Raw genomic sequence first — 14546 nt, forward strand, 5'->3', positions numbered from 1 at the left:
GGGGAATCTTACGTCAGGCAACAACAGGACTTCAATTCTGCTGCAAAGCACAGTCTTGCTGTTCTAACTGAAAATATCACCAGAGGAACTTGCAAATGGCTTGACATTTTGGAGTATTGGAATTGACCTTACCCAGTGCAAGCTACACTTTCAAGAGGAAATGTTACATCTTTGTGCCTAACGTGGGCACTATGAAGTGTGGGTTGGGAGCATTCAGCAATCAAGCTATGACCAATAAAGCAAGTGGTATATCAACTGGCAGAGGGATGTGGCCAAGTTTACCCACTGGAGCAGACCCAACCTTAAACACCTTCATCACTGCTGCTGCATTGATATGAAATCCTAAGGATATACATCATTCTCTGCTTTAGGCACTTTCCCTTCACCAGCTTGTAACAATCAGGGCATTTTAACAGCTATTTCTTGCATACAATCTGCCATCCCCATACCACACACAATATCCCTTTCAATCCAAGGTCTGTGGTTTAAACTGCACGAGCACTGTCATTTCCATGTTCATTTTATTAATTAAAAGTGCAAACCATTTTCATCTGAACTATATGAATTTTTACAGCAGTTAGAACGACAATTTACGAATAAATCCTTCCATTAAGTACAACATTCAGGAGGACGCAACAAACATTTATACAGTAACTCATGCTTAAAAGGAAACAGCCAATTCAGCTTAGCTTCACAGAACACCTTTAGCAGCTCAAATGCAATGCACAGTGGCAAAAGAGTTTGGCAACAAGTGTTTTCAACTGGCCAAAAATGGACTAATGGGGAGAGAGGAGAGACTCATGGATAGAGGCATTTCACTGTAAGTAGCTCAGGAATCAGAAGTGTAACAGCTTTAGTGTCAGTTCAATTCACTTAAAAATAAAGGTGGGGTGGGCATCCCCTTCCCCTTCTCCCTCACCCATCCCAAACTCCTCAGCCATGAAGAGCAAGGCTGAGGCTCCAGCACCTTTTAAAGGCACGCAGGGTGCAGGCTGACACCAAGCAGGATCAGAAAAGCGAGTACAGCTAGATTTTCAGTAGGAAAAGGACCGGAAGGAGCAAGGAAATGTGCACAAGGCATTACCAGAAACAATGCAGGTGAATTAAGAGGGACCCAGTGATGCTTCATCTAGCCACCTTCAACAGGCTAATGAATACTAATCCATCTTCGGGTGCTACCTCATGCTCTACCTGGGCCAGAGAGAGAAAGAAATTTCTTATCAGAAGTAGCCCAAGTCAACATTCTGAGGGGGGTGGGGAGCACAGAGAAGGGATACACCTGAAGTATTTTTCCCCCAGCCTGGTTTAAAGAATCTAAGCCTAGAATTATGAACAAAAAAGGAGAAAGCAAAGAAAGTAGCTCTCAGAGCAGCCTAATGTCTCCTGCAACAACAATGCAAATAGGCAACTATGTACTGCAATGCTTCAGCAGGATCTCCTCCTCCTGGAAAGACAGTTTTTGACAGAAGCATAAAGAGTGAGGAAACCTATCAAGTCGTAAGATGTTACAATATCACCCAGGCAGAAAGTTACTTGTGCCAGAATGGCAGTTTTCTCTGGTAGCTGCCTCACTCCAGAGATCCCAAATCCTCATAAAAGTTAATGTATCAAGGGTGACTGAAGTCAGTTGCCACAATGAGACTTTCAGGTCATACAGAAACTAGTAGCTCAACAGCAGTTCCTTTGCCATTTACCTTGTGCTGCCGTCCTTTCCGGTGGCAAAAGGGAGGTCTTCAGGGCCTGTTGGGTCACCCTCAGGAAAAACTGAGCATAGCTCAAAGGCTGAACACACAAACAACCGGGATTTAGAACACAACACACCAAAAGCAGTTTAAAATAATTTTATATAATGCAGCCCATATAATGCAAGATGGGTGGCTGCTTCTCACACAGCTTTCCCCTGAACATACGATGATGGAAAAGACCTGTACTATAACACTGCCACATTGAGCAATGTGCCCACTATACTGTGCTTGCATTGAGTTGCTCAATTTCCAAGATCCCTACGCATTATGGGTAGGGGATGTTTGTCCTACTTGCAAGACACTCAAGTGAAGGTCCTCCTACACCATGCAAGAGGCAGCCTTCATAACCATGTGCCCATCTAGGCTGCATCACCAATGTGGTCCTTTCAGTGAAAAGAGAGAGAGTGGTGATGCATGAAGCCTATGCAGTTGCTAAGGCAACCATACTGCAATAAGAAGGCCCACACAAATCAACAAAACTGTCATTGCCTCTTTGGGGGAGTCCTCTCTGCTTCATAACTAGGAACGCTGAGGAGGTCAGAGTTTAAATATTGGCATCTTCAGGATCCAAGAGTGTATCTATGGTGTGTGTGTGTGTTCCATGAAGCTCACAGAACTAGGAAAAGCAAAAGTATTTGCAAAGTATAGGCCAGCCACCCTTGGCCTGTGCCCTTCCGATATTTTGAACTATAACTTCCATCGGCCCCAACCAGCACTGGCTGGGGCTGATGGGAGTTGCAGTCAGAAACATCTAGAAGATCCCAGGTGGGAGACAGTTGACCTAGATGCTGAGTTTTTCCCCAGCCCTGATCCCTGTCCGACAGCCTCCTTACCTACCGTCACTTGAAGGCTGGGACTGGAAAGCCTGGCTGAAGACATCTGGAGCGGCACTGGCAGCTTCCCCATCCTCCTGCTCTTCATTCTCTGTGTCGCATTCAATGTCACTGTCACTGCTCATGCCTGGCAGGAGGTGAAGGATGTGCTTTTGGCAAAGCCCAGCTGCACACAGCAAGGAGGAGAAGAGATTGCTGAGGCTCTAGAAACTGCAGAGTCACAGAGCAGTTCCTCATCCTCAAGCAGAGCAGGATATTCAGATTCACCTTGGATAAGGCCCAAGTTTTTGTTTGGGTACTTCTCTTTAGCAATGGAAACCTGTTTCCTCTCAAGATCTGCATTCCCATGGGGGTAAACTGGGAGGCGGGGATGCATCAGCCCTTTGAGCCACAAGTTCAATGACCCTAGGAAGGCCAACCTAGTTAAAACCTTAGAAAGGACTCTTTATGACAGATGTTACTGTCTCACTTCTAGTTATATTTCAACACTTTTTTGAAAATTAGTTTTTAAAGCTCTGATTCCTGTCCTATGGCCCCAGGATGGTTTACAGCACGGGTCGGCAAGGTTTACCTCACCTGGGCCAGTTCACTCCCGCAGAGATCGCTCCATGGGCCGGATTGCATCTGCACAGATGCGATTTCCTGCGTCTGCGCGGGCATGATTTCCGGCATCTGCGCATATGCAGACGCAATTTCCGGTGCCATGGAAGCAAGTCCCCGCTCCGCTGGTTTAGCGCAGCGGGTGGGGACTTGCCGAGCAGGCGGCTCAGTTTGGGGGCGACTCGTGGGCCGTTTAAACAACCCCCGTGGACTGCTGGTTGCCCATGGGCCACAGGTTGTCGACCCCTGGTTTACAGAGTTCAGACAAATAATACAATAATAATACTTAATGCAGCTTTGTATTATATAAGAGGGGTTTCTAGTAAGGTTTGGTTGGAGTGTAGCAATTCTAGGACCTATTAGGATGCTCTACTTCTGGAGACTTATGGAATCTGATGCCTGAATGCTCTGAAGGATTTTTCAGCCTCAATACCTGAGTGCTACCTCTTTGGTGTGTATTTCCTCGGGAGTAGGACTTCCAAATATGACCAGATCATTTCCCCAGTAGAAATTTTGAAGTCTCCATGTCCTGACTCCGCTGGTCAATGGGAGCAGCACCCATCACTAGACAGATGCCTGGTTCCATCTGAACAGAAGGAACCTTAGAGGAAGTCCAGTGCTCTCCATTTTGCTTCCTTCCTAGTTTCCAATTCTGAGTCATTTCTGTTACTAACTTTCAAACATGTATGGGCAACTACGTATTGTCTCTAGTTTTTTGTGTGTTTTTAAATGAAAGCTATAATTTTAACAAGAATTCCTTATGGCCTGGACTGACTGACAGGTTATATATATTCCTTTAAGCTTCCATGTCTGCTACAAACAATCCTCCGTGCACTAAAAAGTCAAACCCGCTGACATCAATATAACTTGTTCTGAAGTTCACATGTTGAGGACTGGACTGTTAACCACATGTTGTTTTCATTGCAGACAATGTAATCTCTTTTTTACTCTTACTTCAGTAAATCCACCTAATGATAGTCTTTGCTTCCACTATTTAAGCTGCTTTTTGCAGTTGGTAGCCAGCCAGCCAGCATGCCCTCTTGCCACCAGCAGCACATCAGTGAATCACTGTTTTTCTAAAAGCTCCAAAGTCAAAACGTTATCTATATTTAGCAGCTGAAGGCAGCGCCGTAACCTCCTTAAGCAGGTTCATACCACCCAGCTTCTCCAAGTGCTACCCTGCAAATCAGGACACTTTTCCAGATCACAGAGAGGCTGTAAAGCACATCTGGGGAGTTTCAATAGAAGGGCCAAGGTGCTGTAGGGCTTCTGCCAAGCAGCTCCATTTAGGAAGGCACTCCTCGTTTCACATACAAAGAGAACCTAAACGTCAGAGTAAGGTTTCCCCAGCTCAGAGCATCACACTACAACATCAGGCTCCCAATTAACTTTGTCCTTGAGTATTAACAGAGAACTGCCAACATTCTCCGTCTCCATGGCTACAAAAAGCCAAACCAAAAGGGTTCTGCTGCTTCCAATTCCCTTAACAAAAGGAAATAAGAAGGAACGGGGTTTTCCATAATGCAGGTTTTTAAAAAACCCAATAAATTAGTGTGTCTGCCTTCTTCCTGCTGCCTCCTACGACAGCCAAACTGCAAAGCAGAGTGACTAAGAAGGAATTTCAGCCTGATGTCAGACACGCCTCCTGCAACACCTACGCAAGACTGCCCTGCGCAGATAACGGTGGTGGATGCTGGCACCTTAGTGCCGTCACACATTGAAATTCAAATGCCTGCAGGGGTAGAAGGCAGAGCTTTGCAAGAAAAGTGTGAGTGGCAGGGGGTGGGTGGGGAGACCTTCTAAATGAACAACCTACTCCCTGCCCCAGGGTGGCCTCTTGTTTCCATAGGGAAAAGCAAAGTCTTCCCCACTGCTGCTAAGCTCGCTTTAGATCGCATTCTAAAGATGCATAAGAACCCCAACTAAGCCACAATCGTTGCCAAGAGGACCTCACAGCAACCTCAGCCCACTGCTCAAGAGAGATAAGCAGCCCCTTTGCTCATTAGCACAACCTCCTTCTGTGAGGCAAGCCACTTATTCCAGTTTCACAGATGGAAGAGCCGAGGTGAGAGATGGAAAATGTTTCCCAGAGGCAACCCACTGACTGCATGGCTACAGCAGAGCCTTGTTCTGCAGTCTGTTGAGGTACACACCTGACCTTCAAAGCACTGCTCTGGGTACTCCTGTTGCTGAATGGTTAGACCCACCTGGTGCCCTCCAATGTCACTGGACTACAACTCCTACAGTTTACTCAGACAGGAAGGAGGTCCTCCAAGGATCCAAGAACAGGGGCAGAATGAACCAGGAGCCTCCTGGATATAGAAGGCATGCTAATACAGCCTCTCTTTGCACTGGCTAACGACACATTAGAGCCCTGCATGGAAGGTAAGTAACAAAGTCCCTCTGCACCTCAGACCACTAACTTAAGCCCAACCCCAAGCAAGCTACCAAGTACAGCTTGGCTTTCCAGCTAGTGATTTGCAAGATTCCAAACGTGTGGAATAGTAAGAGAAGGAAGTTCATTAGGAGGCTCTTTGTACCGACCACCACAGCTGCTTCTTTAGATTCACAATACTTGAACCTGCAAGGTCACTGAGTCCTTAATGCATGTGAAGAGACATTCCTGCTATTTGAGTTATTGGGCCCGTTTCCCTGCAAAACCGAAACAGCCTTGGGTTTACCTTCTTCCGCCCCTGCTGCTGAGGCTCCCTCAGAGAGCACCACCTGCAGCTCTCCAGCCTCCGTGTTGTTTTCTAAGTCGGCAGGCTCTGTTGTTTCCACGCGGCATCTATTTGAATTGGGTCTAAGAGGAAGAGGCAGGGCAGGTTTTACAAAGCAGCCAAGGACATTCAGTGCTAAGCTAGTACTGCCAAGAAGCTCAAGCTTTTGTTATTTAAAAAGGCACTTGGTTGCTGGGGTTAAACTGAAATCATGCAGACAACTACCACCAAGTCTAGAAGGTCAAGTCTCCATGCCCAAACTTTTACGTAAGAAAGTAAGGAGAACAGAAGAACGCTGCCAGGTCAGGCAAATGGCCCACCCAGCATCCTGTTCGCACAGAGGCCAAGTGGGATGCCTGTGGAAAGGCTGCAAACAGGACCTGACTGCAACAACACTTTCCCAGCTTGTGATTCCAGCAACTGGGATTACAGCCTGGAGGCACATTTGGAAGTTGTAAGAAACCTTCACGGGCACCCCAAAATATCAATTTCGCAGAATAAAAAGTGGCTATGTTCAGAACCCCCTTTCCAAACAGGTAACCCACCTAAATAACCCCCCCCAAAAAAGATAAAAAGCAGCCGCCCGTGCAATCTGAATAAACACTATTCAAAAAAAAAATGGGAGGAGCAGGGGACCTTGCCAGGCACCAAAGGAGCGCCTGAGGATACCTACAGACAGCAATTTGGGGCCTTACATGGCTATCAGTCTTTTACAAAGGATCACCCACCATATTGCCCCTCTGCAAATACTCCCCTATCAAGCACACTACTTCAGCCAGCATTTGTAACAAATACAAGGTAAAGCAGGCACATGCCAGAGAAAACATAGGCTACTTTTACTATATGGTGGTTTTCTGGGTGCAGGTAAATTTATTATATATGTAGCATTAACTATTGAGCATCTCCCAAGAGTGAAAAGCAGAGGATGGAAAAGAGAGCGACCCCAAGTTGAGAAATATGCTACAAAAGCCACAAGATGAGACTAAAATGATGTTCCTTTCTTTGAAGCCACAAACAGGCTAACTGAGCAACACAAACTTACCCCACAGTAGTTATTTTCCTGGCCTTTTCCACAGGCATTATGCCATTTAAGCCACATGCACCAACATCAGAATCTGAGACTTCACATTGCCTGTCTTCGGGCTTAGACAACGGCTCTGAGGCACAGCCGTTGGTCAAGGACCTGGGGGAGCCATGCCTACTGCTGGGCTTTGGGTTTCCCAGGCAACCTATGGAAAGGCAAGGCAAGTGTGTCACACGGCCACCCAGGCTATAACAATGGGATCCCAATGTTGCAGCACACAATCCATACTTTGGAAAGTACTGTATATTGTCAAGCCTGGATACTTTGAGTGGTTTGGTTTATGAACAACTTCCTAGCGCATGGGTAGACATTGGGGTCTCCTCCATACGTCACTGGACTTCAACACCCATCAGCCCCAGCCAGCATGGCCAATGGTCAGGGATGATGGAGTCTGGACGACACCATGTGGGCTACCCCTGCTCTATTGTAAGGTCTCTTAACAGCAATTTGGAATCTCAATATGCAGTAGTTACCAGGAAAACCTACCTTCCTTTCTTCCTTTCTTCCTTCTCTCTCTCTCTCTCTCTCTCTCTCTCTCTCTCTCTCTCACCCACACACCCACACCCACACACCCTGTTTATACCTTCAGAGGAAATCTGACAATCTCCCTTCAAGTGAAGATTTCCATCACCACAATCCATTGCTCTTCGCAGAGACAGACTCCCTGCTGCTCCACTTCGACTAGCTTTGCTTGAATGAATTTTCTTATTTGTGGCTGCAAGATTTAGAAAAGGAAACCTACATTTAAAATAACCAGCATTAAAAAATAAAAAAGATATGCCAATTAATGTTACCATTATCACACCTTTCAGTAATGACTCTGAAAATGAGGGTGACATCCCACTTGCCCCCCAGGGAGATGGGACATTCCCTTTCTTAGGGTAAACCTCCCCACATGCCTTTCTCACTCTGCAAGTTTAATTACTCTCCATCATTGAAAACTGCTGCTACAACGGAAGTTATTTAGTATCTAAACCAGAGCACCTCAAAGCACATCTGTCACCTAAACTGATTAAAAGCTTCGTAATTCCAGTTCTGGGGATGGGAGATCACAGAGCATCTAATGGGGGCACAGCTCAGTGTGAGCACGTGCACTGAATGCAGAAGGTTCAGTTTCTGGTGTCTAGCTAAAAGCATATTCTGGAAGCACAGATAGGAAAGACCTGTCTCTGCTGGAGACCCTGGAGAACTACTGTTAGAGTAGATAATATTCAGCTATTGAGATGAGGGGCCTGACCCAGGGTAAGGAAGCAGCCTACGATCCTTAGGTACACAAAGAGGCTCCTACTTAATTGTTATTAAGAACTCTCTACCCGGTAGACCCGCTGAAATCCTGTTATCTTGCTGTGTAAGCGATGATTCTTCATACATTAGTTAAATTATCTCTACCCTCAATACAAATGAGAAAGCAGAGAGTAAAGGAAGAAGTCCCTTTCGGCTCCTCTGTCTGTTCTCTTATTATGTAAATGAACCTGTTTGCATCAACTTTTATTGGTCTGTGACTGTAATAAATCAAATCAATCTATTGAAGGTTTTGCTTCATTTAAATTCTAATGAATTATTTCTACACCAGGCCTGCCTGCTGCAGTCTATCAAGCAGAACACAGCTTCCCGGCAGCTTAATAACCCTCCTGATCTTTCAACCTACACAACTGCAACATCATGGAATGCGCCTGGAGAAAGCCACAATAGGCTCAGGCATGTGCCGGGCTTGGTAGATCAAGTTATGCAGGCCTGCTCTGCTCTGTGTGAAGCACCAGAAACGCACCACATGAGGAACCTCATCTGAAAGTCTTTTTTCGGATTGTTTCAACACTTGCATGTTTCAATACTCCCCAGGGCTGGAATTCTTAGAATCCCAGGAGGCCACTAACTTGAGTAAAAACAACCCTCAAGAGAACCACCATCATGGTGGCTGCTTTGGCAAGAGCTGTTTAACATTCACAGTACAGGCGCAGTCGGTTTGAAATTGGATCAGAAAACTATATAGGCTTCCAAGCTGCTGGACATGTAAATCCACAAATCAAAATGTCTGGCTGGAAAGGTTTATTTAAAACCATTCCAATGGAACCATGAGCGCGTGCTATCAGCTTCTTTTGCCACCTTCAGAGTAGGCGCACTCACGGCTAGGCTATAGAAAGGCAGCATACTTCTGTTCTCAGGCAGACAGACCCCATTCTGCAAAAAAGGGACAATTAAGCCCCCTTCCCCACTTACAATTCCGTATGTAGCAGCTAGAGAGGGATGATTTTGTCAGCAGCTCCCTCCCAAGTTCTTGCAGCTTGTTGTAGCTCTCCGTCCCACAAGTAGCCAAGGTTCCCTGGTCACCAGGAAACGAGTAAGCGGTTGGCCCATCAGAAGCATTGCTGCTCCGGACCTCCGACAGCTGGTTCTTCACATCTGACATTTTACTGCGGACTTCAGCCATCTGGCTTTTCAACCTCTTCAGCATCTTCAAGTCTGGCGGAACACGCCACATGGCCTGGTGCCTCCGCTGATCCCTCTCTTTGAGAGAATAGGATGCTTGACAGAGAGGAAATGGAGGGGAAAAGTTAGAAGCCCAGCAAGACAATGTCTATAGACAGAGAGCAAATACCTGGGCCTTGCGCCACGGAAGACGCCTTTTCTGCTCCCCAGCTAGTTTCACAATCACAGAACTCATGATTTCATTCTGTTGACTGTTCTGTGTACACCATACATAATGGCAACTACAGAACCAGCACAAACCATGCAGTCTGCACAGCAAAAGTGAAACCAATCAGATGAGGCCATGCAGGCACATCAGTGAAGGCAAACTGAAGCTGCACTGCCTTTGCTCTGAAGCTCTGGGTTCTGCTCAGAATGTGCATCTGGATATACATTAGAATGCTCATTTAAGTCCTTAAATTTGCTGTAGTTATCCCAGCTGCATTCCAACAAGACACGATATAATCAGATCTCTTCCTCTGCCCACTCAAAGAATCACAACACATGTACCACGAAACATGGCGATGGAAACGACAGTAAAGTTCGCTCCCCATCATCTCACTCCTAGCTGAAATTTAGAGCTCCCTTGTCAGTGGCCACCTTGTCATTATCCCCCTGCCTACGAATCTGGATAACTTCACAAGCCACTTAGCCACCTCTCTTTCCACTGATAACATGAAGCCTGCTTAATTTTGCCAGGCTGCAGCAGCCAAGTTCTGTTCCAGCCTCTCTCTCTCTCTCTCTCTCTCTCTCTCTCTCCCTATCTTTAGAGCTGACAGTACAAGAGGTGTTGCTATGGAAAGAAGAAAAAGTGTGTGTGTGTGTGTGTGTGTGTGTGTTCCAGATGGATCATCATTTTATCCTCTGCTCTCTAAAGTCAACAAAATGGTTGCTTCAAAGTGACCTGAAACCAGGTATCAGTGGCTCCAGGCCAATTAACCCCAAACAAAATAAAAACATTCAAGTTTGACCTTCACTGGTTTGTAGCAACAAAAGGACGTGTATGGTTAGGTCACCTTTCCTCTGGCACGTGCCCAGTTAAGGCTAAGATACATCTCCAGTGTTTGAAAGACAGATGGAAATATGGCAAACATGGCTAGTTTGCCCTGAGATCATGCCTGCCTCTCTAAGAGCTCAGATGGGCCATGGGCTGAGGACTGCAGGCATCTTAAACAACACCAAGGAGAAGCATCTGCAGCAGCAAGTATGCTACTGTACTAAAGGAAAACAAAACTGGAATGTATTATTAGAGAATTCTTAGGCTGGACAACAACAGCAAGTTATGTGGACAACACTGGATAAAAACCCTAAATGTCTACATCCAACCTCACGCACATCCCCTTGATTGTCTTCAGGGTTCAGGTTCAGCTTTCTCCAACCCTGTGCCCTCCAAATATTTTAAACTCCAACTCCCATCATCCCTGACCATTGGCCACGATGGCTGAAGCTGATGGAAGTTATGGTCTAAAACATCTTAGGAGATGAGGATGGGCAGAACTGAGGTTGGGGAAAACTAGGGCAGACTATAAATCCTTCCCAGAAAGAGACCCTATGTGACAGACACTAACCTAGCATTGCACAGCTTTAGCAGCCAATTCCAAGACACACAAAGGTTTTGACTTAAACGCACAACTGGATGATTGAAGTACATTCTGTTCTTCACATTAAAAACCATTCCAAGTATAGCAAAGCAATTTGAACAGGAAACCATTCAGAAAGCTCCATCCTGTTAATGCTGTTGATTGGATGACGGGGGGGGGGGGGGGAAGGTTCCATCCACTCACCTCTGTTCTGCAGCAGTGAAGCAGGAGGGCGCGGCTGTAGGCCCCACAGGTTTTCCATCCCATTCCTGTCCTTCAGGTCCAACAGGTGAATTAATATCAAAGGGTCTATGTCAAGTAAGCTGCTACTGGCTGAAGAGCCTAGTGCGCTTCCTCCCCTCCTGGACATGCGGCTGCTTGCAGTGGGATAGCCGTGGCTCCCACCTGGAAGGAGGAGAAGAATGCTTAGTGTTTCTATAACGCTTTAAGAATGTCCAAAGCACTTCACATTCAGCAGTGGAGGCCTTCTGAAGTCAGGGGTGGCTGCCGTCCATTGGGACTGGTGAGATGGTGAGATGGAAGGCAGAGAAACCATCAGGAGAATAGTAGAAGAAGAGGAGGAGTTTGGATTTGATATCCTGCTTTATCTCTACCGAAGGAGTCTCAAAGCGGCTAACATTCTCCTTTCCCTTCCTCCCCCACAACAAACACTCTGTGAGTGGGGTGAGAGACTTCAGAGAGAAATGTGACTAGCCCAAGGTCACCCAGCAGCTGCATGTGGAGGAGCGGGGACGCGAACCTGGTTCACCAGATTACGAGTCTACTGCTCTTAACCACTACACCACACTGGCTCTGATAGTTCTAATTTTGTTCCCACCTTTCTCCCTGCTGAGTTGTACAAGGGCAACACTAAGGAGGAGGAAGCCGACAGGCAGCACCACTCCCTGGCCTGGTTGTAAGTAAGAAGGCAGGCAGTCGGAGGCTGGCTGAGGGCAGGTTGAGGTTGGTGGGGCAGTGCCCCATCCACTGCAGTTGCCAACCTCCACTCTCTCAAATAGCGAATCCAGTATGTGTGTCTGACAGGATTGTAGCCAGACTACTCTTGGTGCAAAAGTCTGTGCAGGGAAACAGTGTATCTAGTTGCCAGCTGTAAGTTAGTTGAATGGGGAAAATAAACACCCATATAAAAAGCCACTAAGGGGCTCTGGCAAAGCAGGTGATTAAGAACACGCAATTAGCAAAATTGGAGATTCCTCAGAATTGAGTGGGTTACAGACAGACACCAGTGAGGGAGGATTTTACAGACAGCAAACACTTTTAAAAAGAGAAGGCTAGGGAACACAATCAATCACTTAGTTCTGCAGACATTATGCCTCCACCTCTGTTCCTGTAAAGGGGGTGGTATTAATCAGCTAAATATGAATTAATTTCCTGGCTCAGAAGGAATTCTAACAGAGGTATAATTTAACTGTCGTATGCCAGTGATTGCTATCTGAGCCACAATAGGATTTAGACAGTTATAAGGAGAACTGCAATACAACACCATCAACGCTTCCCTCCCAACAGGATAATTGACAGATCTTTGCTAGAACTGGTATCTTAAGTGCTTATTTAAAAAGAAACCTTCCAAGAGCTTTCAAAATCCCAGCCACAGATGAAGAATCTGTGTCTGACTTAGTCAGATGTATAGGCACTATTCCCTTGGACTCCTCTCCACTTGATACTTAAGAAGAAGAAGAAGAAGAAGAAGAGTTTGGATTTGATATCCCGCCTTTCACTCCCTTTAAGGGGTCTCAAAGCGGCTAACATTCTCCTTTCCCTTCCTCCCCCACAACAAACACTCTGTGAGGTGAGTGGGGCTGAGAGACTTCAGAGAAGTGTGACTGGCCCAAGGTCACCCAGCAGCTGCATGTGGAGGAGCGGAGACGCGAACCCGGTTCCCCCAGATTACGCGACTACCGCTCTTAACCACTACAAGAGGTTCACACATTTCATCCCTTCCTCACCCCAGTAAGGAAGCTTATGCAGTAAGATCACACTGTTTAAGATAAAGTGTCAACACTCCCAAGGGAAAAGGAAAATGAGTAAAAGGCAAAAGAGGAAATCAACCACTGGATCTACTTAAGAGTACTTTATCTCTTTTCTTTTTAAAAAAGAAGACTGGGAAGCGTCAGCACTCCATTGATGCTTTTTTTAAAAGCCCTTAAGGAAATTCAGCTGCAAACCTCCCATGACTGTGAGCCAATGGGAAGACTGCCCTACATTGCAATAATCTCCACATACGGTACATGATGCAGCAGTTCCAAAAATAGAAAATCCTGCAGAATACACAGCTCTGCGTTGCCTCTGACGTGGCAGTGAGAGAACAAGGAGAAGGATGGAAAGCAGGCTCCGTATACTAAGATGCAGTTTAATGAAAAAAGGGTCCCATTCATACCCGAGGCACCTGCTGCGGCAGAAGCTGCCTCCTCCACAATATCTCCTTCCTCCAGCTCCATGTTGTGATTGTATTCCACATCATTTTCCCCAGACCTAAGAAACAAATTAAACAAAAACAAAGAGCTCCTTTGAAGCCTTTGTTCTGAAAAAATCACTTGTGCTTAAAAGAATTTCACAGATTTTAAACTGCACAGATTAGCAAATTCATTGTTATGGGATAAAGCCACTCTTTCACACATGCACTTACATCACTCAAGTACTAGCATCTAAGGCTCAGTCTATATATGCGGCAGAATGAAGCAGCAGGGTCCCATGGTGCTGGAATGGATTCTACCCCTTCAGCTACTTCAATACTTCCTACAAGGTAGGTATCCAAAAGGTTCTAGCTTTGCTAGTTTTCTCCTGGCAGAAAGACTTGTTTTTTCTACCCTTTAACATTTCCATTTCCACAACAGAATTCCCCCATCCTCTCCCCCTGTACCCCCCAAATCTGTTCTAGATAGCTTGGGGAACCCCCAGAACAAATTTTAGGGGGCACATAGGGAGAGATGGAGGGCAAGTTCAATTGCATGGCCACAAGTGTGTTGAATATCCACTTCATCTCCCACTTACACTCTGAAGTGGTACAGTTCATTCTGCTATCTCAATCAATCAGTGAATCAATTGTTTTATTTGTATGCTACCTTTCCAAAGTTAAAACCATGCTCAAGGTGGATTGCAACATATAAAAATACGTAACTACAAGCTTAACAAAAGTAGTAATAAGCAATAAACAAAACATCAAAAAGTACACAACCAGACTGAACAATTTCCACATGAATCATTAGATCCAAAGTAAAGATATTAAAAAATTAATAGCAACAACCCCCCAAAAACTCGTAAACAATACCCCAGTGCTAAAAATACTCATTCTGCTCATTCATCACTATCTCAGCCCTTGAACCCTCATTCTATTAAAAGCATAGACCACTGGAAAAAAACATCGCATTTGAAATGTATAGGCATGTAGTCTTAGAAAGAAGCCAAATATTTGTAAGTGCAGACTGCTTCAATGTTACAGGTGCCACACAATACTTATTCTGCACCTGTGCTGCCTCTCCAGACATTTTTCTTTAGGC

At 45.7% G+C, this 14546-nt stretch overlaps 1 protein-coding gene across 2 annotated transcripts in view; it reads right to left on the reverse strand.

Annotated features, from left to right (window-relative positions):
- Nucleotides 1–502: 502 nt before the first annotated feature.
- The window catches only part of TRIM37 (tripartite motif containing 37), a 37982-nt gene continuing 23938 nt past the window's right edge, over nucleotides 503–14546 (reverse strand). Inside the window, exons 18-26 of one of the 2 annotated variants that reach the window (XR_014214193.1) lie at nucleotides 13427–13521; nucleotides 11233–11433; nucleotides 9200–9505; nucleotides 7566–7697; nucleotides 6941–7127; nucleotides 5860–5981; nucleotides 2579–2744; nucleotides 1695–1782; nucleotides 503–1191 (exon numbers count right to left, since the gene is read on the reverse strand). Coding sequence is in view for 1 of the 2 variants with exons in the window: in XM_082201724.1 (XP_082057850.1) it covers nucleotides 1188–1191; nucleotides 1695–1782; nucleotides 2583–2744; nucleotides 5860–5981; nucleotides 6941–7127; nucleotides 7566–7697; nucleotides 9200–9505; nucleotides 11233–11433; nucleotides 13427–13521 (1297 nt within the window). In the remaining variant the exon portion in view is untranslated. The remainder of the gene's footprint in view (nucleotides 1192–1694; nucleotides 1783–2578; nucleotides 2745–5859; nucleotides 5982–6940; nucleotides 7128–7565; nucleotides 7698–9199; nucleotides 9506–11232; nucleotides 11434–13426; nucleotides 13522–14546) is intronic. The other variant, XM_082201724.1, reaches the window with a different exon arrangement.

Source organism: Podarcis vaucheri, assembly GCF_965113315.1.
Source record: "Podarcis vaucheri genome assembly, chromosome: 15".
NCBI lineage: Eukaryota > Metazoa > Chordata > Lepidosauria > Squamata > Lacertidae > Podarcis > Podarcis vaucheri.